Source organism: Schistocerca nitens, chromosome 2 (genome assembly GCF_023898315.1).
Source record: "Schistocerca nitens isolate TAMUIC-IGC-003100 chromosome 2, iqSchNite1.1, whole genome shotgun sequence".
NCBI lineage: Eukaryota > Metazoa > Arthropoda > Insecta > Orthoptera > Acrididae > Schistocerca > Schistocerca nitens.
Genome location: NC_064615.1, coordinates 688780840 through 688807865, shown reverse-complemented (window position 1 = coordinate 688807865; position 27026 = coordinate 688780840). Strand labels below are relative to the sequence as shown.

The window sequence follows — 27026 nt, the reverse complement described above, 5'->3', positions numbered from 1 at the left end:
CTTGCTACAGAGATACTATAATTTTTCAGAATGTCGATTCATTTATATAACAGTTCATTTGTGTGTGATGTTTCAACATCCCCAAAAATATTTTTTGTCATAAAAAGTCAAATAACCCAGGCCTTATTCAGTGCAATAAAATCAACAGTGATCAGTTAAACTACATTTAAATAATAGTAAAAATAAATCTTGCATAATTTAAGTTAAAATTGTGAAATAAAATCCCAGTTGAAACAACGTAAGGGTTGCAGAGACTGCTTCTAGTAGTGTATGTTCAAGGAAAGTCACCTCGTAAGTTAACGGATATGGCGTTCGATTTGGATGATCATCTCCATAACTCACTCGCGCTTTCAAGCCAACCCGTGGCTGTTCCACTTAAAGCGGTCCTCACACTTACTCCCAGACATTTAGTGGTGTGACTGCTTCCGGAGCTTGCTCGGCAGTTGTGTAGTCGTACAGTAGCAATACGTTACATTTGTTTGTGTTGACGATCAACTGCCAGTCCCTGCACCAGATGTCGAGTCTTCAGGTCTGCCTGCATATCGCTACGAGTTCGTAGCTCTGCAGACAACATAATTATCTACGTACTGCCACAGAGGGCTCCCGATGTTGTTCGGTAGGGGTGAATAGTAATAGTCCAGTTGCGTTATTTGTGACGGTACCTCTGACGGGAACAAAAATCAGAACCACAGATTTTGGTATTTGGTGAAATAGAAATTTTGCTACGGTTGAAGCAATGTAAAATAAATGTCATATCCACATTTTAAAATCCTCGGAAAGGCGTTAAAACAACATTTTAAGAAATTTAAATTTCAAAAATATCACGTGGAAGGTCACAGTACCAGAACCTAATTTTTTACAAATTGAGCAGTGAATAGTCCTAAACACTTCTATGGCGTACGCTCAAAGTGGCTTTTGTATGTGAAGATATCTCTGTGTTAAGAACTATTTGCTAGGAACTCTTCAATCTAATCACAAAACTGGTCCGTTATTCCGTGCCGTTTGTTCATTAAACCACTCTCCGAAATTGTTTAACGCCTACTGGCAATCAGGCAACACGGGTGGAACAATTCCTCAGTTTTGGTTGGACAGAAGGATGTGATTACGCAGGAACGCTGTGGCGTTCACACACGTATACCTTCCAGATATTTGCTTAAGCAGTTGGGAATTTAAACCACAGCTTCACAGTACATTTATTCTATGACAAAATTTGTTGTCAGTCAGAAGACTGATTTGATGTAGCCCTCCAAGTTATTCAGTCTTGCTTCTTGAACACAGTCAAGAGACGGTTTTAAAACGATCGTTGTTTCTAAGCATAGGAATCCGTTATATAGGCGAATACAGTAAAACATTTTTGCTCGTACTAATTTGATCTCCTCCTCTTCCTCCTTACAAGTTCACTTTCATCCATAAAGAAATCGTACTCCTTCTTTAATGAAACCTAGAACTTTGCACGCGAATTCGCTGGCGCGCGCTTATGTCATTTGTATTTTCATACTCACGCACACATACTCATCCATAGACACACCCACCCACCCACCCACATTTCATCCATAACTGTAGCGAATTCTCGAACATTTTGACATATCTCCCCCTTCAGCCCCCCCCCCCTCCCCCGCGCCTCTCAAGTATGGGTAGTAGCGGTATCTTATCTCCCACAATATTTTTTATGCTGATAATGAGTCCTATATATAAAAAAATTTGTTGAAATTGCTCCAGGTGTCCCTATGCCTTCATGTCACTCCTACCAAATACAAATTTAAAAACAAAACAAAACAAAACAAATGTTTTATTCCACCATTGAGCATATTTACATGCAATTGGTGTTGTCAGTGTTAAAATAATAATAATAACAATACTAATAATAATAATATAAATTTCGACATGACAAATGTGATTAACTGTATTATAACAATCCAAGATGGATATAATCCATATTTGTGCAAATGTCAATAACAACAAGAAGTTTCCTAATAGATCAGTTAAAAGATAAATGAACTACATAGTTAAGTGAATGACAAATAAATAATCAAATAGATATTTAACAATAAATACATGAAACAGTAATAGAATAGTTGCACAGTGTGGCATATACATAGTTTGCAGTTAATTTATAGTTCATTCTCATAAGGAAAATGGGTCATTTGTCACATACTCAAGGAACTCTTGAGCAGAGTAATTTATTTTACTTTTGATCCACTTCAAAACACTGGTTTTACATTTATTAACGGCAACTGTGTAGGCATTTTCAGGTAATTTGCTGAAGTAGACAGGACCAAGATATTTGTAGCTGTTATGTGTTGTTGCTAGCTTAGCATATGGCATATTAATTGTATGTCCACTCCTTATGTTATGGTCATGAACTGTTCTTCTTAAGTTAAATTTACTCAGATTCTCTTTAATGAAGACAAGGCAGTTGTAAATATACAGGCCAGGCACTGCCATTATATTTAGTTTCTTAAAATAATCTCGAAATGATTCATATGGGCTAAGTTCTGCTATGCACCTTACGGCTTTCTTTTGCCATTTAAACACTAATTTTGAGCCTGTGGAACTGCCCCATAATAGTATTCCATAACTCAAGTGCGAATGGAATAATGCAACATATGCATATAACAGAAGTTCTTTATGAACACTGCTCCTCAGCTTGTACAGCAGATATATGGCACATGCCAGTTTGCCACATATCTTCCCTTGTGGGTATCCTAGCTGAGCTCTTGATCTATATGAAATCCTAATAATTATAGTGTTTTGTTGTTATCACTGGGAGCATTCAGATTGAATACAATAGCTTCAGTTTTACTAGCATTCTTCTGCAGTACATTTGCCTCAAACCAAGTAGTGCACCTCTCCATTGCCACTGCTATGCTGTGTTGCACATTTTCACGATTGGTATTACATGTGATGAGTGATGTGTCATCAGCATATAGCACTGCATCACATGATACAACTGCAAGTAAATCATTTATATAAATAATGAAAAGGAAAGGTCCAAGAACAGGTCCTTGAGGTACACCCTTTACAACTGGGAGACATTCTGATATTTGATTATTTACCTTAACTTACTGTTTTCTATTGTCCAAGTATGACTGCATTAGGCATAGGGCATTCTATCTCACTCCATAGTGGTAGAGATTTTTGTTTGTAGATTCATTTGTTCCTGCAATGGTTATTATTTTATCCCATTTTATTAAATTCAGTTTACTTATCAACTTGTTTAGCTTTTGTTCTTTAATTGGTCTTATGACTTTTCTACAGTCTGTGGAAGTTTCAGTTGCTTTACTGTTAAATAGTTTGTCTGAGCCATAGTCTCTCATGATCTGAAATGCCTAGTTTGATTGTGTTGAATTCTGTTTTGGTTACATGAAAATTACAAATTACGTTATCTAGACGTGCTTCCTGTTGTGTGGGTTTGTCATTTATGCAACTGAACTTAAGGGATCTTAATGTATTTAGCAAGTGATCAACCTTTCTATTCTTAAACCTAATGTCTCTATTGATATCACCAAATATTAGTATTCTGTAACTTTTGCATTTGAGTAGCAAGGGTAATGACTAACAGGGGATACTGAACACGCACAGAGAAATATCATGGCTTTGTTTGAGCTGCCAGAGAGTGTGACAAAGATACTGAAAGAACTGAGCTGCCACTCTTGAAGATAAAGGTAGACTATCCCAAAAAAACTTGCTTACAAAGTTTCAAGAACTGGCTTTAAGTGAGGACTAAGAATATACTGATGATACTCCGAGGAGTGTAGGGGATGATGTGGGGGACACGCATTGCCTACTAGGCAAGGTCCTAGGAGATGGATTACCATTGCCTTCCTCCGACTGTAATGACGATGAATGATGATGATGAAGAAGACACAAATAATCCCCTAAATATCTCTCCCACGCAGATTGTGAGGGCAGCATGCGCAGGGGCATTGAAATAGCTGTTCTTTCTGCAGTCCATATGTGAATGGAGTGGGAAAAGACCCTAATAACTACACCTTGTACAGTGTACTTTTGCACAATTGGACGTATCCCCTGCCATGCACTTCACAGTGATTTGCAGAGTGTTCATGTCGATCTAGATGATTACCAAGTTTGATTGAAATCAGTTAAGAGGTTTAGTAGGAGATGTAGAACATACATACATTCAATGATTTTCATAAATACATAAATTTCAAAGCTACTGATAAACTGTCTTCACCAAGCTGACTAAGGCTGTGTTCACAGTGGCACTGACAGTGGTAGTCAGATACTGTTGCCCGATAACATCGTCCGACGGCGTGGTCATCATATGTCTGATCTCCTTCACCAGTTTTTGGCAGGGTCAAGGAATTTAGGTTTCATCTACCCTTGCCCTCACAATCTGTATGGGAGAGATATTTAGGGGATTATTTGTGTCTTCTTCATCATCATTGGGCAGGCATCATAAAAAACAGCATCATTCTACGGGTTTTGTAAGAGCAGCTGATTATGATGGGATGATGAGTTCCTCCTCCTTCTATCCAATGTTATTGTGATCCTCAGTTCGAAGACTCTTCACGCAGGTTTATCCTGTGCAAGCCTCTTTATCTCAGCATAACTACTGTAACCTACATCACTTGAGACTGCTTATTGTAACAAAGCTTTGGTCACACTCTTCATTGTTTGTCACCACCTCCACACACAATTCCCTACATTACAAAATAAACTATATAAACTACATGTTGATGCTTCAAGATATATCCTACCTTATCCCTTCTTATAGTTAAGTTTCATCATAAAAATCTTTTCTATCCAGTTGTATTCAATACATCTATGTCAGTTCCCCATTTAATCTTCAGCATTCTTCTGCGGTAGTGTCTACCACATTTCAAAGGCCTCTATCGCCTTCTTGTCTGTACTGTTCTGTGCCATTGTTTCACTTAATATGAGATTACACGTCAACCAAATATTTTCTGAAAATGAGCTGCTGAAAATAGTGGGAGAGTTTTGCTGTTTGAGTAGCCAAATAACTGATGATTGCAGAGCGGCAACAAAAGTGTTTTGAAAAGTGAACTATTTGCAGTTTTAAAAATGACTGAAGTTTTAAAAACGAAATTTTAAAAATGTAAAATGCAGACTTACAATAGCATGAACAGATTTTTGAAAAAATTAATACTTTAAAATCTAATACTAATCCAGGTTAATACTTAAATTTACATTAGATGTTTAAAAAATTCGTTTTTCAGTAAAGCCTTTCTTGCTATTCCAACTCTACATTTTATATCCTCCTTACCTCTACCATGTTTAGTTATTTATCTCCGCAAATAGCAAAACTGAAACTCACCTGCTATTTTCAGTGTCTCATTTCCTAATAAAATTATCCCAGATTGTCTGATTTAATTTGGCTGCATTCAGTTAACTTTTTTATATTGTTGTTCATATTATAATCCCTTTTCAATGAACTTTCCATTCCATTCAACTGGTCTTCCAAGTCTTTTGCTGTTTCTGACATGTTGCTCAAGGTACAGATTGAAAAAGCTGTTCAAGGTGCAGATTGAACAGATTGTGGGATAGGCTGCAACACCCTCAACTCTTTCCTCAACTACTGGGTCCCTTCCATATCTTTTGAGTCATTTAATGGCTGTCTGGTTGCTGTGCAAGTTATATCAATCATCCATTACTGTCATTTGCACTATAGGGTGGTATGGCTGGCACATTGCATATATAGGTTTGAGAAAGTAGGTGGCAAAGCAAAAGTAGGTGGCAAAGCAGACATGTGCAAACACATTGTGCAAGAAAGGAATATGAAACAGAACGACCACGATCATCACTCGCATGCACTGTCAGCCACATGGTAAACAATGAACTACTGAATGCAAATCTTGAGTCAGATTCTGTCCTGAATTAAGACAACTCATTTCACCCAGAGAGTATTCTTTGTGTTGTGAGTGCATCCTAAAACAGTCCTCAAATAAATATGTAGCATTCTGTAGCACAGGTTTTCAGTAGGAATCCACTAGAGATGAAGGCTGTTAGCGACAAACCGTGGATTTGCAAACCCGTGCTATTCATCACAAGAACAGCTGACTTTGGCCTCAGTCTCTATGGGCTGGTAATTGACAAAAGGTTTAACCCCAGGTTTCCATATGGTTAGTTTCAAATCAGTATAATGTATCAAAACACACTGGTCTTATAAATGGGAATTAGACTAACAGAGAAAATCTTCCTCTCTGCAGCTGAGTGTGTCCTATTTGGAATCTTCCAGAGACATTATTCTGCCGACAGTTCTCAGGAATCAGAGTGGTTTACCTCAGTTAGACATAATGAGTTGGGCTGTTCCTAGATTTCTGAAATCATTCCAGGCAAATGCTGGGATTATTTCTACCGGTATCCCATGACTGATACCTCCCTATTCCTTGCCCATTATTATTCTAAACTGAAGTAAATTTCATCAATTAATGTATATTATTGTTTCTTCTACTATTATGTCCACCCCCAGTAGCTGAGTGGTCAGTGCGATAGAATGTCAATCCTAAGGGCCTGGGTTTGATGCCCAGCTGGGTTGGAGATTTTCTTCGCTCAGGGACTGGGTGTTGTGTTGTGCTAATAATCATCATTACATCCCCAATGACGCACAAGTCGCTGAAGTGGCATCAAATCGAAACACTTTCACCTGGCGAACGGCCTACCCGACAGGAGGCCCTAGTCACACGACATTTACATTTTTTTGCTACTATTATTGTCTTTGGCAGTATTATTTTCATTATATTTTTTGTAGGCAAATATTTTAGATATATAAAGATCTTGTGCCAGGCAGTGAGGCATATTTAACATCAACCAAAGTAAAACAAAAATGGTTATCATCTTACATAGTCTTCATTACAAATATTATTAACACAGACCTAACATTGTGTGTTATATTTCTCATGTCAGACCAAAATATTTTCTATTCCTAGTATGGTTTCCTGATGAAGAAGCTAATCTAATTCTTCTATGATGATTACCAAATTCTGCTAGACACATTTTGCTCTCAACTCATTAAGGCATGATGGAAATAACACTTGTGTGCGTTACAAGTATAACATGACAGCTTCTGCCGCAATGGTAACCTGCTGTGTAGTTCTGACAGCAAGTCATCACTACCTGGAGCGTTTCTAGGAATACAGAGTATGATACTTGACCAAAAACATTAAGATGGTGTATGTTATTGCTAAAATTTCGATGTCAGAAATGAGTTACAGGCATTTAGTTAAGATCCTGTCAAGTATAAAGAGTATAGAATCTAGATAATTACTTCACATACTGCATCAAATGAGGTGGAATAGTGATAGAAAAATATAGATGATATGAATAGTGTCTCACATAAGGATAATTGACACTTGGATGTCATAGGAATGCTCACATTACCAGTTGTTTACCACCAACATAAAACAATTCTTAGATGGCTTAGTAGCTGGAAACCAAAGATTCTGTGGATGTCTCGTTTAGTGATTTTTATCATGTACATATGGTTTGCGTAATGCCGTAATTGTTTTCATCTATATCTACACAGCTGCTGTACACTCGGGTTTTGGGATTGAAGTTAAAGAAGGGACAGTATGCACTATCATATTTTTGTGTGAATTGGCTGCTGGAGGAATATTGGCCAGTGTCTCCACCTCTTAGTGGTTAAATTTTACAAAATTCTTTTTAACTGAGAGCCTACGAAAATAAATTTTATGTTTCTGAGACCGATGGTTTAGGCTAGGCACTGGTTGGGCAAATAATTTTGAACCTGCTCTTTCACTCCATTAGGGGTTGAATCTTAAGAAAAAAAAATCTTATTGAGAGCCTACATCAAACAAGTAATGTTCCCTCCAACTGCCATGTTTGTGATGACTGAGACTGCAGTGATAAGACAGTCAGTCTGTTTCTCCTTCACATAAATAGACATACACTGCAAGGCACTGTAGAGTCCATGATAGGTGCTCTGCATCAGTGGTAGCCATGCCCGGTACATTTCCATTACCATACAGGGAAAGGGAGAAGTGACTAGGTGCATGTGTCTATTCTCACAATTTTTGGTCTGTTTTTCTCATAACTCCTAGGTGAGATACACAGTATTCTCAGTAATGTTGTTGCACAGCTCACTGGCCTGCCTCCTTAGCTGAGAGATCAGCATGTCAGACTCTCATGCAATGGGCCCGGGATCGATTCCTAACAGGGACAGAGATTTCTTCCAAGCGGAGACTGTGTGTTGTTCTCATCATTGCAGGTCATCTTATATGGTATCAGTTAAAAATACTTGCAGTTTGGCAACTGAACTTCCCCAGGTGGGGACTCCCGGCCATCAGTGCCATACAATCGCTTCATTTCCCAGGTCACCTCAGATTCAGCTTCTTTTAGATTTATACCTGTAGGGCTTCATGACTACTATGCCACCATTCCTCCAGCGCTTCCCATCTGAACTTCCTGAGCGTATGTGTCACACTGTTCTAAGGGGCCACATGGACCTATTACAGCAAATATTTGAAAGCAGCACTTTACCAAAATTCTATCAACTAATATGAATCTTCTATTCACCTTCACTGTTAATGATTTCAGTTAATTGTATTTCACATCACTTCATAATGCCAGCGTTTTCTTCAAAGATCTCAAGAAGTTTATCTTCAACCCTGTGACCTGTCATCATTGATCCCTTCTGTAACTCAAATTTAAAGAGAACTGCTTCTCAGAACAGTGAGTCTGGACAAAGCCTATAGTGATATAAATAGAAGAACAAAGTCTTGCTTACATTTGTACTTCAGTTTCATTTGGGTCAATAATTATTAAACTTTTCTTTTTTCAGGGACATGATGGGGAGGCTGCAACAACCAACTTCAGCAGCTCTCCGACACCAACACCTTTGTCATGGGTTAGTACATTCCACACAGTATGCTTGGATCTTGCATTTGTGAGAGTATTCTTGCTTAATATGGCTGTGCAGTGTGTTTATGGTTTTTTTTTTCATGTATTTCTTACAATGAATCAACTAACTCATTGCCAAAAGACAGATAAATGTGAAAGAATAAATATTTCATATATTTTTAGTAGTATATCTGCTATTGGTAACCACTGTTGAACATTGCATGTTTTGCATGTGGTAGAGAATTAAATGCCTCTAATTCAACAGCAGATGGATTCTTTGTTGCAGATTTCTTTGGAATGAAACCCTTGCAGGAAGTATTATGCATAAAGAGGACAGTCCCTTACTTCTCAAGTGGGTAGAGATTTACACGTCTACAAATACACTCAGCAAGCCACCTTTCAAAGCATTACGAATGTATCAAAATAAAATATTCGACAAATACAATCAAAAATGCAAAGTATGACGGTTGTTCAAAAAGTAAAGAACAATCAGTTGTAAAATGGATATCACAGAGAAAATTGAAACTGTTTCGTTTCCAACAGTTAGCTACACCTTCCAGTTACTCCTCTAAATAGTCGCCACTCTGTCTTTGACATCTTTTGTAACTTTGTACCAATTTTCCAATACACTTGTGATTAAAGCAGCCTCCTGTGCTTCCTGACAATTTTCTATGCAGAACTGCATCTCATTGTCTGTGCCAAAATGTTGTTTTCATAGCCAGCAGTTTATTTTAGCAGAGATGAAAATCAGAGGGAGCCAAGTCCGGGCTGTATAGTGGATGATAAACACCACTTCCTATTGAAAATGCTGCAGCAACATCCTCATTGCCCTTGGAGTGTGTAGCTGAGAACTGTAATGAAGAGGGAAATGGATGGCAGTTAAGTTACCTGGGGTTGCATGAAATCAGGCGAAATCTCACAGCAGGCATCCATATGTGGCAGGAGATACTATTTTCTAGGCTTTGTTATGCACTCACTGTGTACTCAGAACTGAGAAGAGTGACATGATGCTATCTACGGACACACTAGAGACACTGTCGAACACATCTGTGCAAAGTTTTGCCAGATTTTCACTTAGGTTTTCATTTCGCAGCCGATAGTAAAACCTTAGTAACTTTTTTATTTGCTGACAAACGGAAACAACTGCTGTTTTCTTCTTTTTAATGGAGTACTGCACCATTTCAGTGGCATTCGATAAGATTTGAAGGAGTACAATGATGTAGTGCTTGCCAACATGTGGAATGAAGCTTTCTGGAGAACTTACATGGTTGAATACACAGATACTGATGGTATCAGGTAGTGGGCAGGAGTGGCAAACATTGGGTACCTGGGGTAGCAGATCTCAAACTCGTTACTTTTTTGTTCATTCCATATATAAACACAAAAACATAAATGAAGGTAAGTGACATGCCAGCATGAATGTAGAAATATGGAAGGTGTAGATAACAAGCATTAAGTAATACATGTGCTATATTTAAACAAATCAAAAAATGGTCTGTATTGTATTTTGTGTGAGATGTGATTTTAAGAAAATGTTGCTAAAACCTGTGTTAGGATTATACAGAGAGGACTATAGAAATGTCAAGCATGTTTAACTGTGTGCAGAGTCTTCGAAGGAAGTATTACCATCCTGTATGCACACTTACCTACTGGAAACAATAACTGCACTATTAAATAAAATGGATGCCGACTTAATTTTACCAGTAGCCTTATCATACTAAAGGACTACCCAAAGCATTGCTCAATTTCCATGATATTTCAAAGTTAAAAGAAGATATTCTGAATTGTGAACAGAAACATTTCGTACAGTAGAGCACAATCTCTTTGTTCGACCATGCAACATGTTTACAGTGATCTGTTGTTAAAGTTTTATGATTCTTACACCACTGAATTCTAATTCCTCTGGCTTAACAACACATGTACTCACTGTATTTCTGCCACAGATGTTTTGTTCACACAATTGCTATCATAATATTTTGGTTGACCCTGTTTTCTAGATCCATTTCAAACCGAGCAATTGGTTTGGTGACGGCAATGTTTTAATTCAAAGCAGGAGTTCTCTTTGATGTCATCCTGTGCCTGTTGATAAGTTGAGTTTTTCTTCCACTACTGTGTTTAGCAGACAAATTTTTCCCACTGTGTGAGTGTGCTGATGCAACAATAGATACAGCAGCCGTAGTTCTCCCTAGCAGATTTGCTACTGGTATCAGGGACTTAAGCATTTAGTGACAATGACAATTGTTCCTCTTTTGAAGACTATAAAATCTGGCATTGTGATACACACACTTTGAAGCACAAGAACAATGATAAAGGTACTGGGGGCTCACAAAATTTTTATGGCTAGCAAAATGCCACTGAGTTGGAGATAAGGCAGAAAAACAATTTGCATGAAGCAGGTGTCCATGCGTTATTTTGTCCAGTCTCTCTAATATATCAGACTCCTGTTGGATCTACAATGCAGAATAATAGCTTTGCAGTCAGTTATTTTCCACCTGAAATTGTTGCCCATTGTAAAGATTTGATATTGATACAAAACCAGACTGACAAATCTGAATATCTGGACAGGGCTCTGATAGACAGTGTACCCAAAATTGCAGCCAGTGTCTCAACGACAGTGTCACATCACGCATTATTGTTTTTGTGCATAAGAGCGAAATAAGACCCTACTCACTACTTCCTAAGAAGACCAAGAGAAAAGTCAGTGGAAATTGCAGAGGTGTTGCTAGTCCAAAAAATATTTCACCAGCCGCACTAGCAGCTGTTTAAGGCAGCATAGCTAGCTAAGGGATTGGGTCTGTTCCTTGCTGCCTCAAATGTAAAACAGGATCAGAGAACTGGCAATCACAGGTGACTGCAACACCGCCAGCAGTGAGGGCATGACTGCAGGATGTAGAATGTCTCTGATGGTCCTGGCGTGCCCACAGCTTCATAGATGTCTGAATGTGGCACCAAAGTTACCTTGCCTTAATGACCCCAAGATCTTATTGACTCATTATGGAATATTGAGAATGTTATTTGATTTTGTTTATTAAGCAATTATCCTTTTTTGGGGGAAGAGAGGACACTATTGTAATTGCACTGTTTATCATTCATTATTTATTGATGCTGCACTTATACTAAGGATTTTATTGTCACCTTCCACAGTTTTAGTTGATATTGGCTTGTAATGATGTTATATTTGTTGCAGGTCACCACATCAGCTGAGACTCTGCACTATGTTCCCACTGGAGCTGTTGACCATCTTACCAGCCCAGAGAGTAGTAACGAGAGCCACTGCTGAAGAGCATCTGGTCATCAGTAGTCATTCTGTTGAAGGTAGCCTGAAACAGTTAGGGATATATGAGATTTTTTATGGGATGTTTGTTAGTCTGTATGTTTTCCAGTATCTAACCAATTGATCGACTTGGTTGGAGTTCACGCAGTGAGTGCATGTGCATGCGTTTATGCTTGAACTTGCACACACGTGTGTTCGTGTGCCAACACACACACACACACACACCAAAACACTGCTCATAAAACCTGGTAAAAACCACCATATGACTCACTGAAATCATGTACTAAAGTGAAATCCTAATTTTGGTGACACACACACACACACACACACACACACACACACACACACACACAGGTACAGTGCAGGTTCACAAATGTTTTGCTGATACTGGCAGGTGAGCTGTACTTGGGAGGGGCCATAAGCAAACCAGATTAGTGGACAACTAGAGCTACAAGGATGTGAGCAAAGTAGTGGGAATACTTGAGAATGTTACGCACTTATGGGATCACGTCTTGTTTTCTCTCAGATGCTCAAGGAAATATTTGTACTGTACTTTATGAAGCACCTTAGTCAGTTGCCAAGTGAGAGGAGTAGGAGCAGACCACCATACCTGTTGACTAATAAGAAGTTTGCCAGTGACAGTGAATGTGCTGAAATTGTCTAATTTTTGAGGCCAGCTCTGTATATGGACACTGCTGCATTTTTTTTTCATCAAAACTTCTACTTTAGAGGCAATGTCTGCACTATTTTTATATGCCCAGTGTTCTAATAAAACACCTTAGGTTTCATGTCAGTTTGCTTTGATACCCAAGGTTGCAGTAGCATCCATATTGTTCATTAGTACAGAAGCAAAGATGTCATAATCTCTGCTAGTAGGAGAACATAATCTTTTGAGCACCATTTCAGTTATTCTTCTCTTTTGCAGCAGTAGATCGCAGATACATTACTCCAGATACCTGGGGCAAGGTTCAACATTTAGTACAAGTTAATGTTGAGTTAGACAGAGTCACTGGAGATTGAACAAAATAGAGGGAAAGTTCCACATTCTGGCCCCAGATGGGCTAATTGGGCTTGATCAAGTGCTGTGTCATACTCTGCCAATGACTTATTCAGATGCATTATGGAGAGGCATATGGTCATCACAGCCCTCTCCTGGTTGCCCTCGAGACTGCAACTAATAAGTCGAGTAGCTCCTCAGTTGACATCACGTGGTTGAGTGCACACTGTACCAGTCCTTCCACCGAAAAAAACTCTGTGGAAATACCAGGAATCAAATCTGGGTCCCACACAACGTGGTCAGCAGAGTTGGACAAATGTAATAATAATAATAATAATAATAATAATGAAGAGGTTAAAAAAAAACCAACAAGTTGCAAACCAAAGGTTTATGTAGCCCATGATCTGGCTTTCGATATTTATAAAACTATCTTCTTCAGAAGGAGTGAGCCCTAAAAATGTATATAAACGGTTACAAACTATTTTTACATAAATAACAAATATTAATAATAGAAAAATATTTGTGAGGTAATCATACTCACTTGTTACATCACAAGGTGCTAAATTACATCAGCTGAAGCTGAGCAGCTGTTGTCGTATATAAAAACCAGAAACATATGTATGATATATATGATATGAAAACCAGAAACATCACATGCCATGGCTTTAATGTAAGTATGCCAGAGGCAAAGGCCAACTGTTCAAAGATACAGGCTCAAGTGATAAGGAAAATTAGGATACAGAGGGCACGAAATACAAGCATGTAAGAATTGCGTCTTGATTGCCTTAAGTAACAGCAGTTTACATTACAGTAGAATGAACAATTCATCTACAAGGCTGCTACTAATGCAATAAATTTTACGGGTATATATTACATATAAGATTTTTAATATGTTTGCTGACAGAGTAATACTGTATGTAAATTCAGCATGCAGAAGCTAAAGTTCTATTTACAAAGGACCATTGTTGCAAATACATGGGGAAAGAAGATAAAAATGAGCTAAAACATTGTCACTAAAAAGGGAAACTTTCACTTAACACTACGGTAGCTTAAGTGATAAGGAAACATTGGAATGCAGTGGGTGCTATATACATGCTCATAAGCAGTGTGTCTTGCTGGTGTTCAGTTATGTAATTTTACATTAAAGCAAAATGACAATCTCATATACAAGGCTAGTAATAAATGCAATAGTTTTAGAAGAATACATTAAATATGAAATTATTTGTAAAACATTTATGTAGCAGAGTGATATTGCTTGTGAATTTAGTGTGAAATGTAAGTAGCTCAGGAGTAGAGAGGAAGTATTTTGAGGTAAATAGCATATTTGCTGATGTTAGTGGAGATTGGTAACCATGTGTTATGCTTCTTCCAGTTACCTTGAAGAATTTTTCAACCTCTTCAAATTTATACAGTTGCTGAATCACAGTCATGTTTAAGATTTTGAATAATGATAGTAATAACTGAGGAAAGATAGATAGTGTAAAGTCCCCCACATCATTTGTAGACAAAATAGTGAGTGATACTGGATGCAACTAACTTACCAGTATGTTTGCATCCTCAAGAAGTACTGTACTGAACCGTTGGTGCTACTTTGCTACGTTAATAGTGCACTTTTGTCTCTCTTTTTTTTTTTTTTGGGGGGGGGGGGGCAGTGTTTCATAAGCTTGGTTTGAGTGGGTCATCGTAGCTGTAAGCAGTGAAGCAGTGCACTACTTATTGTGAGGTACCGTATTTACTCGAATCTAAGCCGCACTTTTTTTCCAGTTTTTGTAATCCAAAAAACCGCCTGCGGCTTAGAATCGAGTGCAAAGGAAGCGGAAGTTCTGAAAAATGTTGGTAGGTGCCGCCACAACTAACTTCTGCCTTCGAATATATGTAGCACTACACAGGCATGCTTTGTAGGCACAAATACTGGCGCCAAAACCTCTGCGTCAGTAAATAAATAAATAAAAAAAAAAGGGTGGAAGACGAGCTTTTTTCTTCTGCCACGAGTTTCGACCACTGCATTTTCATACATTATCTAACGAAGTAAATAAAAATTCCGTATTGTTCATCTTCGAATGTAGCAGAATTTCAATGTACTACGCAAATCCAACTGTCAAGACTGTTCGGGATGTTTGTCAATATGGCCAACTCTACGTTCTGAATTTTTTCCTACCCGGTGAGAAGAGATGGTTGCTAATAGGAACCTGATGAAATATGAATCACATGCAGTATTCTCTTCACCATAAGAATAATACGAATATAAACATTTTGTCATGTATTCTTTCGTGTTTGCTGCTATCTCATTTAAATCCTGTCTGCCTAATAAACTACGAAAGTAGAGTGAGACAACAGCAAACACGGAAGAATATATGTATCGTGTCATGTTTATATTCATATTATTCTTATGCCTAATAGAGATACAGTCAGAAACGAAGCACAGCAACTGACTAGATTTTTAAATCTAAGATGACTCTAATTTCTGTGCAGAATTTGATTTACTAAAGAAGCAGCCGCAAAGATTTTCAAACGGAGAAAAATTTTCGCCTAACTCTCAATCAGAACATGTTCTATCATACGCAGTCTATTATTTGGTACTTGTTGATCATTATCACAGAAAGCAGCAGTGTGAGTAACAACAAATAGCAATCTCTTGCCATTGTTTCGCTAATGAGACGATTCCTCTCTCTTTTTTTTTTTTTTTTTAATTGTAAGCGGCGGTAGTGTGCACAAAAGCAAGCCATTCCGCGAGTGGCGACAGGCTGTAAACGCGCACTATCAGAATGCGACAAACAATGCATGACACAGTACAGTATTGCATTTTCAGCTTGTTGTTGTTGTGGTCTTCAGTCCTGAGACTGGTTTGATGCAGCTCTCCATGCTACTCTATCCTGTGCAAGCTGCTTCATCTCCCAGTACCTACTGCAACCTACATCCTTCTGAATCTGCTTAGTGTATGCATCTCTTGGTCTCCCCCTACGATTTTTACCCTCCACGCTGCCCTCCAATACTAAATTGGTGATCCCCTGATGCCTCAGAACATGTCCTACCAACCGATCCCTTCTTCTGGTCAAGTTGTGCCACAAACTCCTCTTCTCCCCAATCCTATTCAGTACCTCCTCATTAGTTATGTGATCTACCCATCTAATCTTCAGCATTCTTCTGTAGCACTCGAAAGCTTCTATTCTCTTCTTGTCCAAACTATTTATCGTCCATGTTTCACTTCCATACATGGCTACACTCCATACAAATACTTTCAGAAAAGACTTCCTGACACTTAAATCTATACTCGATGTTAACAAATTTCTCTTCTTCAGAAACGCTTTCCTTGCCATTGCCAGTCTACATTTTATATCCTCTCTACTTCGTCCATCATCAGTTATTTTGCTCCCCAAATAGCAAAACTCCTTTACTACTTTAAGTGTCTCATTTCCTAATCTAATCCCCTCAGCATCACCCGATTTAATTTGACTACATTCCATTATCCTCGTTTTGCTTTTGTTGATGTTCATCTTATACCCTCCTTTCAAGACACTGTCCATTCCGTTCAACTGCTCTTCCAAGTCCTTTGCTGTCTCTGACAGAATTACAATGTCATCGGCGAACCTCAAAGCTTTTATTTCTTCTCCATGGATTTTAATACCTACTCCGAATTTTTCTTTTGTTTCCTTTACTGCTTGCTCAATATACAGATTGAATAACATCGGGGAGAGGCTACAACCCTGTCTTACTCCCTTCCCAACCACTGCTTCCCTTTCATGCCCCTCGACTCTTATAACCGCCATCTGGCTTCTGTACAAATTGTAAACAGCCTTTCGCTCCCTGTATTTTACCCCTGCCACCTTTAGAATTTGAAAGAGAGTATTCCAGTCAACATTGTCAAAAGCTTTCTCTAAGTCTACAAATGCTAGAAACGTAGGTTTGCCTTTCCTTAATCTTTCTTCTAAGATAAGTCGTAAGGTCAGTATTGCCTCACGTGTTCCAGTATTTCTACAGAATCCAAACTGATCTTCCCCGAGGTCGGCTTCTACTAGTTTTTCCATTCGTCTGTAAAGAATTCGTGTTAGTATTTTGCAGCTGTGGCTTATTAAACTGATTGTCCGGTAATTCTCACATCTGTCAACACCTGCTTTCTTTGGAATTGGAATTATTATATTCTTCTTGAAGTCTGAGGGTATTTCGCCTGTTTCATACATCTTGCTTACCAGATGGTAGAGTTTCGTCAGGGCTGGCTCTCCCAAAGCCGTCAGTAGTTCCAATGGAATGTTGTCTACTCCGGGGGCCTTGTTTCGACTCAGGTCTTTCAGTGCTCTGTCAAATTCTTCACGCAGTATCGTATCTCCCATTTCATCTTCATCTACATCCTCTTCCATTTCCATAACATTGTCCTCAAGTACATGGCCCTTGTATAGACCCTCTATATACTCCTTCCACCTTTCTGCTTTCCCTTCTTTGCTTAGAACTGGGTTTCCATCTGAGCTCTTGATGTTCATACAAGTGGTTCTCTTATCTCCAAAGGTCTCTTTAATTTTCCTGTAGGCAGTATCTATCTTACCCCTAGTGAGATAAGCCTCTACATCCTTACATTTGTCCTCTAGCCATCCCTGCTTAGCCATTTTGCACTTCCTGTCGATCTCATTTTTGAGACGTTTGTATTCCTTTTTGCCTGCTTCATTTACTGCATTTTTATATTTTCTCCTTTCATCAATTAAATTCAATATTTCTTCTGTTACCCAAGGATTTCTACTAGCCCTCGTCTTTTTACCTACTTGATCCTCTGCTGCCTTCACTACTTCATCCCTCAAAGCTACCCATTCTTCTTCTACTGTATTTCTTTCCCCCATTCCCGTCAATTGTTCCCTTATGCTCTCCCTGAAACTCTGTACAACCTCTGGTTCTTTCAGTTTATCCAGGTCCCATCTCCTTAAATTCCCACCTTTTTGCAGTTTCTTCAGTTTTAATCTACAGGTCATAACCAATAGATTGTGGTCAGAGTCCACATCTGCCCCTGGAAATGTCTTACAATTTAAAACCTGGTTCCTAAATCTCTGTCTTACCATTATATAATCTATCTGATACCTTTTAGTATCTCCAGGGTTCTTCCATGTATACAACCTTCTATCATGATTCTTAAACCAAGTATTAGCTATGATTAAGTTGTGCTCTGTGCAAAATTCTACCAGGCGGCTTCCTCTTTCATTTCTTAGCCCCAATCCATATTCACCTACTACGTTTCCTTCTCTCCCTTTCCCTACACTCGAATTCCAGTCACCCATGACTATTAAATTTTCGTCTCCCTTCACTATCTGAATAATTTCTTTTATTTCATCATACATTTCTTCAATTTCTTCGTCATCTGCAGAGCTAGTTGGCATATAAACTTGTACTACTGTAGTAGGTGTGGGCTTCGTATCTATCTTGGCCACAATAATGCGTTCACTAAGCTGTTTGTAGTAGCTTACCCGCATTCCTATTTTCCTATTCATTATTAAACCTACTCCTGCATTACCCCTATTTGACTTTGTCTTTATAACCCTGTAATCACCTGACCAGAAGTCTTGTTCCTCCTGCCACCGAACTTCACTAATTCCCACTATATCTAACTTTAACCTATCCATTTCCCTTTTCAAATTTTCTAACCTACCTGCCCGATTAAGGGACCTGACATTCCACGCTCCGATCCGTAGAACGCCAGTTTTCTTTCTCCTGATAACGACATCCTCTTGAGTAGTCCCCGCCCGGAGATCCGAATGGGGGACTATTTTACCTCCGGAATATTTTACCCAAGAGGATGCCATCATCATTTAATCATACAGTAAAGCTGCATGCCCTCGGGAAAAATTACGGCCGTAGTTTCCCCTTGCTTTCAGCCGTTCGCAGTACCAGCACAGCAAGGCCGTTTTGGTTATTGTTACAAGGCCAGATCAGTCACTCATCCAGACTGTTGCCCTTGCAACTACTGAAAAGGCTGCTGCCCCTCTTCAGGAACCACACGTTTGTCTGGCCTCTCAACAGATACCCCTCCGTTGTGGTTGTACCTACGGTACGGCTATCTGTATCGCTGAGGCACGCAAGCCTCCCCACCAACGGCAAGGTCCATGGTTCATGGAGGGGGGGTTCAAAACCAGTGTTCACTGTTCAGCTTTTGCAGCATTTCTATCACTTCTTCCAATGAACAAAGCAAGCCTATGACAATCCACACTACTCTTCTTCTTATCACTTTCAGCTTAGAGTGACATAAACACCTATAACTAAGAAAACGACACTTATCAGATCAAAGCAAAATAAGCAATCGATTCAAACCAGACAAAGCACATAAAAAAGGAAGGGTACCCGTATAAATATGGACGGAGCGCCTGACGCATAGCAATGGCTACCTGGTAAAGCTTAACTGCTAAGCTTACGACTCGAACCAAACTACTGTAGCTGTATCTTCATTTGAGCTAAATTGTGTCTCACATTACAATGGACCAACTTTGTTTCGATTTGGAAGTGCGGCCTAAAACTTTTGTCTCCCCTTGAATTTCGAGTCTCAAGTTTCAGGTGCGGCTTAGATTCGGGAAATTTTTTTTGCCTTTATTTCGAGTCTCATTTTTCAGGTGCGGCTTAGATTCGAGTGCAGCTTAGATTCGAGTAAATACGGTATATTACAATTTTTTCACATTCCATTCATAATGGTAGGTTGGAAGAGTGACTGCTTATACTTAAATGTTTCTTAGAGAGTTGGTATTAGTTTATTTTATCTTCATGATAACCATGGAACTGAAATTTGTGTAGCTGAAAATTATTTTTCAGCTCTATCCAGAAAACCACTTACTAGTGTTTTCCAGATAATTTTTAGCAGTTTGTTCAAAACCAGTGTTCACTGTTCAGCTTTTGCAGCATTTCTATCACTTCTTCCAATGAACAAAGCAAGCCTATGACAATCCACACTACTCTTCTTCTTATCACTTTGATATCTATGTTTCAATAGTTTTCCAGTATAAACATAAGAAGTATTCTGTGAGTAGGGCAACCAACATTTATCATGGTTGAAAGGGAGATGACCACAATTTTAATGGCAGTTTAGTTGCAATAAATTTCAACTGCACAACTAAAAGGGGTGATCAAAAAGGTTCCATATGAGAGCACTGCAGCAGTATATACATTGATAACCCAAACAATTATGACCGCTGCACACTGCGATGTTGGATGACACCTGGTGGCTTTGCAGGCACATGATGCGGTAACAAAAGCATGTAAGTGAAGTAGACACAGATGGGGGATCACCCTAGTGAAGATATGGGCTGCAAATGGGGAAATCCATTGAGGAAAGCAACGTTGACAAAGGACAGATTATTATTATGCAGAGCCCATGAACGAGTATCTCGAAAATGGTGAAGCTGGTCGAATGTTCAAGTGCTGCTGTTGTGAGCCTCTATGAAAAGTGGCAGAAGGACAGCGAAACTACCACTAGGTGCTAAATGGTTGGACATCCATGACTCTTCATGGAATTCAAGGTTCAGAGGCTTGTCTGCCCTCTAAAGTAGGGTAAATGGTGATTTGTGGCATCTATGCTAAAAGAGCACAATGCTGGTGCATGCACAAGTGTTTTGGAGCTCACTGTTCATCATACATTGTTGAACATGTAGCTCCATAGGAGACTGCCCCTACATGTTCACATGTTGACACAATGATACTGTCAATTACAATTGCAGTTGGCACTGTGCTATGGGATGTATTCTCCTGCACTTGCATGTGATATGTCATAGTAATTGAAGGCCTGCTGCATCCCTTCATACTTGAAGTCTTCCTCGACAACTTTCAGCTGTATAATTGACCATGACTCAGAGCCAGAACCATGTTACTGTGATTTGAGGAGCATTATAAGGAAATCACTTTAATGTCTCAGCAACCAAATTCACCTGGTGTAAATCCTATGGAACCGATTTGGGTCGCTATCGAGCACCATCACTGCATATGCAAATCAGCGGCCTGTTTGGATTTGGGGTGGAAAATCATTAAAACAAAGGCATTTTTCATTGTGGCATAATCTCACGAAATTTCCCCTCTGAATGTAAAAATATTTTGTTGTTTCTGACCTACATGGGGAGAGACAATTATCATAATAAAATAAGGGAACTCAGAACTTGCACTGAAAGGTATGAGTGTTCGTTTTTTCCATGTGTTGTATGAGTTTTGAATAATAGAGAATTATTGTGAAGGTGGTTCAATGAACCCTCTGCCAGGCACTTAAATATGGTTTGGAGAGTGTCCATGAAGCTGTAGATGTAGATGTTATTTAAGTGAATTACATGATCTGTGTGTGGATGTCTAATGCCACATACCTCTACAAACCTACCAACAATCTGTTAGATCCCTTACACACAGAGTCAGTGATGTATTCCATTCCAAAGATTGACAAACAAGCTATTAAGTAGGTGGTCTTAATGTATTGGCTCATCAGTGTACCCAACTCTGATCGAGGTATATGAGCTGTTTTGTGTGGCCTTCCAATGGAAACTTTTTGATTGCCTCTTATACATTACATTTTCTTGGAATGGGTGACAGAGGAGATACAAATATAAAAAATACTTGGAAACTTTGCTTATTTTTACTCTATTATGTCATATGCTATTATATTTAGAGTAACACCATGAAACAAAATAATGTTTTTAAGAGTGCAAAAGCCCATAATACGACTCACTTGTGGTGCAAATTCAAGAACAACATGATGAAACCTATTCAACGAATTGGATATAACTACTGCTTCTCCATGTATTTATTCCTAAAATGATCTATCAAATGTGTTGTGTGACACATTTGAGAAATAAACAATGTAAAGAGTGTTTTTAAACACGATTGCCTCTACAATCCACATTCTTGAGTCCTTGTTACTTCCATGAGTTTTATATACCATAGCAGCTGATCAGTATGAGGTGAGCATCCAGTTGCCAGTTGCCAGTTGGCAGTACTGACCAAGAAACCAGTAAATGTTTCCCCTCTCACAACCCCTTTGTATGTGTAGACTATGTCATACTGTCTTGAGTCATCACATTCTCTCAGGTTATATAATCTTCCTTCCACTGAAGCATGAGCAGAGGAAAGACTGTATGCCAACAACAGTATTGATTATTATTCAAGAACTTTTTGAGATCAGTCAGTCTGGGAATTTGAACTATTGACAGTACTTCAACGGAATAATATTTATGACAGTGAGTACTGATGAAATTTACAGGTCAAACAGGTAGTCAATAAGGGAACTGGGAGAATTAAAAGAAATTGTCATTATAGAGGAGATCCCAGGCAACACGGAAAAGTTGATCACTCGGTTTGCAAGATAGGAATCAGTCAGTTGTGGACTGTCAGACCCAGTATACAATATTGGTGACTCCTGTGTATTAAGTCCAACAATTTCTGTTGGTAAAACATATTTACTTGTATCCAAAATGAATCTTTCACTCTGTAGCAGAGTGTGCACTGTTTTGGAACTTCCTGGCAGGCTAAAACTGTCTGCTGGACTGGGAATAGAACTGAAAACTTTTCCTTTGATGGGCAATGCACTTACAACTGGGCTATTGAGGCATGAGTCAGCACTTGCCTTCACAGATTTACTTCTGGGGGTACCTCTCACTGCATATCTTGCTGGAGAAGAACTCATGTCTCCCGCACCTCTCTGCGTGGTGTCAAGTGTCTCACATTGATGTCCTTAAAACCAGTCATCCATATACTCCTTGTCACAAGTGGAATAGGTGAGGGGACACACAACTATGTAAACACAAAATAGTACCATAAACATCAAAATGTTTCTGTATTAAATGCACCAATTATACCACTGAACCAAAACAGATAGGTGAAAACAAACATGGAGAAGAATAGGGAACAAGTTATTGATTCTGTCTAATTTGTTTTTCTCTATTTGGCAGTCATGGTGTTTCATCCTTCCGTCATGGATAAAATGTGCAAGTACCCTGACAGTTCTGACTGGAGCTAGTTGTTGTGTCTGGTGAAATTATCTGGTGTCAGTAATGTTCTGCAAGTATCTTACACTGCACTGTGTCTATGTTGGTAACTAAGCTGTCACTACAAAGGTATTATTGACACTGAGGTCTTTATTTTTATGACTGAAGCACTCAAGGGCTCTTTCTGACAATAAATTTCTCCTTTTACAAAAAAGAATAATGCCACCAATTAAGCTACTAAGCAAACACCGTTAATACAACATAAAAAGCTGTCTGTTAATGAATGTCATATTCCATAATGTCACCGTTTAATTGCCTATGAGCTAGTAAGTGAACAAGGGGTTGAGTGCAAATTTCCACGAGAGGGGCAGAATGCTCTAACTGTTAATTTTTGTACATCGTAACCAATTAATTTGAAGACATATCGTGCACCAAATACTAAATTAGACAATAAGTACATTAAAAGTATTGCATTTTTAATGACTGGTAGTTGTCCCCTCAGAATATTTTTAAGGTAAATGCTTTGAAACATAAAAGCTAACCACATAATATTACTACATGTGAAATGCATTTTCCATATGTTTCATATTTTTCTGGATACCACATTTCTTGAGTCTATGATGTAAAATTATATTCTTATATAATTAAATCAAGTGTGTTTGTTAACTTAGGAAATGAAGTTAGAAAGTATTCACTAAAATATATTTCTGTTCATTTATTAGCAACAAAAATGTTAGATGGAATTATAAAATGATTCAGAATGTCAGAAAATTTTGCTAGATGTCAGTAAAAGTAACTAACAAGAAATGTTCTCCTAAAAGTGCAGAAACAGTAAATAAACTTTAAAAAATCACCCCTATAACTTTGATGTCATGTAGAATACTTTGTTTACTTACACAATTTTTCATAGGATCATGTTATAGGATTTAATGGGTCACTTTCATAGTTCCTACTTACTATTTTTTTAATGTTGACTATCATGATTTAAACTGAACAAAATATGTTATACAAACTACATTTCTGGGTTGTTTCTACAAGAGCAGACTTATTGAACTGAACCAAGGCATTCTTTGTTTCCCAAATTAGACATGGTGATGTGCAGCTGTGTCAGTTGGGTTGCAAAATCTGTAACTTCAGGTTTCATCATGTTCCATTCCATAGAATTCGAGAGGATGGTAACTCTGTGGTGCACATCTTTTTTTAACTTTGAAATTTCACTGTCTTTTTCTCTTTTCTAAAGTAGAAAATTACTTTTCACTTCCTGACTGGTGTTATTTGAGTCCACAAATGAGCACTCCCGCAGTTTTCTTTAAGGTCTACAGAAATCACTCTGCCATTTAAAACTGTATGTAGTCTCACTGAGCCACAACATGTCTTGTCTGTACTTGGAGAAAAGAATAACTACCATTGTTATTAAGTTGAGTGGCATGGAGAGAGGTTGTTCATGTAGGAAATGGGGACAGATGTCAGCCAGGTATACTGGAGCCATGTTTCTGTTCAATTGATGAGGGACAAGAGAAGGGTTCTGGCAATCTGTGACAGGCACTGCATGCCAGGACATTGAACCGGAACTTTTCTGCATCTCGGTAAGATGGTATGCAGGCAGAGATCCAAGGGGACAGGGAGGGTGACACTATGGTCCTGACACGCCCCTCCCTCCTGCAGGCGAAACCACTGTATTAACCACTAATGCAAACAAATTATGATGGTTATATTAAGACATTTTAATAATTTTATTGTTTTATTGTTAAAGTAGATGATTGCAAATTGCATTTTGTGGGATTGGGAGGGGGGAGGTAGTGAAAAATCGTGATGACCGAGAACCGAGTCTTGAATCTGCACCTATCTGTATCAGGAAGGAAAAAGATCAGGGATACTATCTTGGCACTGTTTTGTAAGGGTTTGTATCAGTCTTGATTGTAGGACAGTGCCAAAAGAGCCTTCATGCCAAAGAAATGGCTCAGTTTGTTGTGAACTATCTGACAGATAAGCAAACCGAAGTTATGCAATGACTGCTGAAGCCACAGTTATTTCATTTCATGCTCACCAGTGGTAAATCTGCAGTTCAGTAGAACAGAAGAGAATTATTTCTAGAAACATATGAGCATTCTGAAATGAATTAAAAGTTGGTGCCCCATGTAGCCCCCCCCCCTCCCCCCCTGCCATCTTGCAGGTGCCTATGGTAGTTAGTTATAGTGCTTTTTATCTTATTGGAATTTATAATACAAGGACTACTAGAGAGATTACCTGGGAATTGTTTAAATCTTTTGCTACGTATTAACTTTCTCATAATACTGATGGGTAAATACATTTTGATGCAAATGTTTTTCCCCCTCAGACACACTGCTTGAGTTGTAAGCATATAAAACTGCTGCTTATTAACAGCAATGTGTGGCACTTAGTTGGTCTGAGGAATGACATTGTCATAAAAGTTCTGGCTTGTGAATAAAATGCCCACTTCTTCACAATTCCAATGAAAATATTTGCCTTTCAGAGCCATAGTTTATCATATTTCTTTCTATCCTTGAACTACGATGAAGGGGCTCCCTGTGTAACGCCTACTGTGCTCCGGTGGGTGAGAAATCTCCCGGTTTGCGAGCTCTTATGCACCACCTGACTTTGTGCCCGCTCTGTCTTCATCTGATGAATCATCTACAGTTTTTCTTCTTCTTCTTCTTCTTACAAATAGCAGGTGCAACTGCCATTGTCTAGTGCAGAATTCAACAAATTAATTGTTTTCTCCTCTGTTACAGTTGCCAGCAGAGGCAGACCAGTGTGGAGATAGAACTGTCAGCTACAGGCATGGATGTAGAATGGACAGTTATCCACATAAGAAGATACACTTCAAAAGTTATTGAAATCATACCATCTGTAAAACACACACAGCAAAGAAGTCCACCACAATATTTGTTCTGCATAGACAAGGCCGCTGCCAATAGATATTAAAGTACCTTGTTTCACTTCAGTTCATAAACATGTCCACTGTATAGGGTCTTCCTTGGAGAGCTCCTTAGATGATTACGAGGCGGGACACCTGGTGGGCAGAGCCACCAAACTGGAAGACCTCCCCAGCACATCATCACAAAAAAGCAACAAACAAGAAAATCCAGAAAATCCAGACCACATATTTCTCTGTATCTACAGATCCATCATCATGTCGTCAAGCCTTTTTAAGGGTCCATTTTTTTCCTCCTGTGGGCCTTTGAGACTACAGTGCAAACACAGTTATGCAGTGGAGCCTCAAAGGCACACTGGACCCTTTGAGGCCAGGGGACCGAATAGTCCCCGATCTTCCCTGAGTACAGTTTGGTGCGATATATATGGCCCCCCCCTTCCCCACTTCTTCACAATTCCAATGAAAATATTTGCCTTTCAGAGCCATAGTTTATCATATTTCTTTCTATCCTTGAACTACGATGAAGGGGCTCCCTGTGTAACGCCGACTGTGCTCCGGTGGGTGAGAAATCTCCCGGTTTGCGAGCTCTTATGCACCACCTGACTTTGTGCCCGCTCTGTCTTCATCTGATGAATCATCTACAGTTTTTCTTCTTCTTACAAATAGCAGGTGCAACTGCCATTGTCTAGTGCAGAATTCAACAAATTAACTTACATTTTTGTTTTTCCACTGTTATCAGCTAATATGTGTGTGACTGTGTGCATTTCTCTTGCCACGCTTAATAAAGAAGGGAACCAAAAATACTGTGCATATTTTTTCAGTGTTCTATCAAATTTCTTTTCCATGGTATTTATTCAATCTGGGCCATTTACTCAGGTTTGGCAAGTTTTGTTTTATTTAACCATGCCGGTGGATTTCCTTTCTGATGCCACAGTCATCAGGGTAGCCTGTCTGTGAATCATCTTTCTGTGTGTTAACGTATTTTAACTGTTGTAAATCATTCCCTCTCAGGTGAAATTTTGGGAAAAAGCCCAATGTTCGTCTAACTGAGCATGAGAAACTGCAATCCACACTCAGGTTAGTTGGTGTACCTTT

At 38.8% G+C, this 27026-nt stretch overlaps 1 protein-coding gene across 1 annotated transcript in view; it reads left to right on the top strand.

The window, feature by feature from the left end:
- Positions 1-26734, top strand: part of LOC126235261 (uncharacterized) — a 145975-nt gene extending 119241 nt beyond the window's left edge. The window contains exons 5-7 of the mRNA XM_049943990.1: positions 8783-8848; positions 12029-12156; positions 25789-26734. Coding sequence (XP_049799947.1) covers positions 8783-8848; positions 12029-12121 — 159 coding nt within the window. The 3' untranslated portion in view covers positions 12122-12156; positions 25789-26734. The remainder of the gene's footprint in view (positions 1-8782; positions 8849-12028; positions 12157-25788) is intronic.
- The last annotated feature ends 292 nt before the right edge of the window (positions 26735-27026 follow it).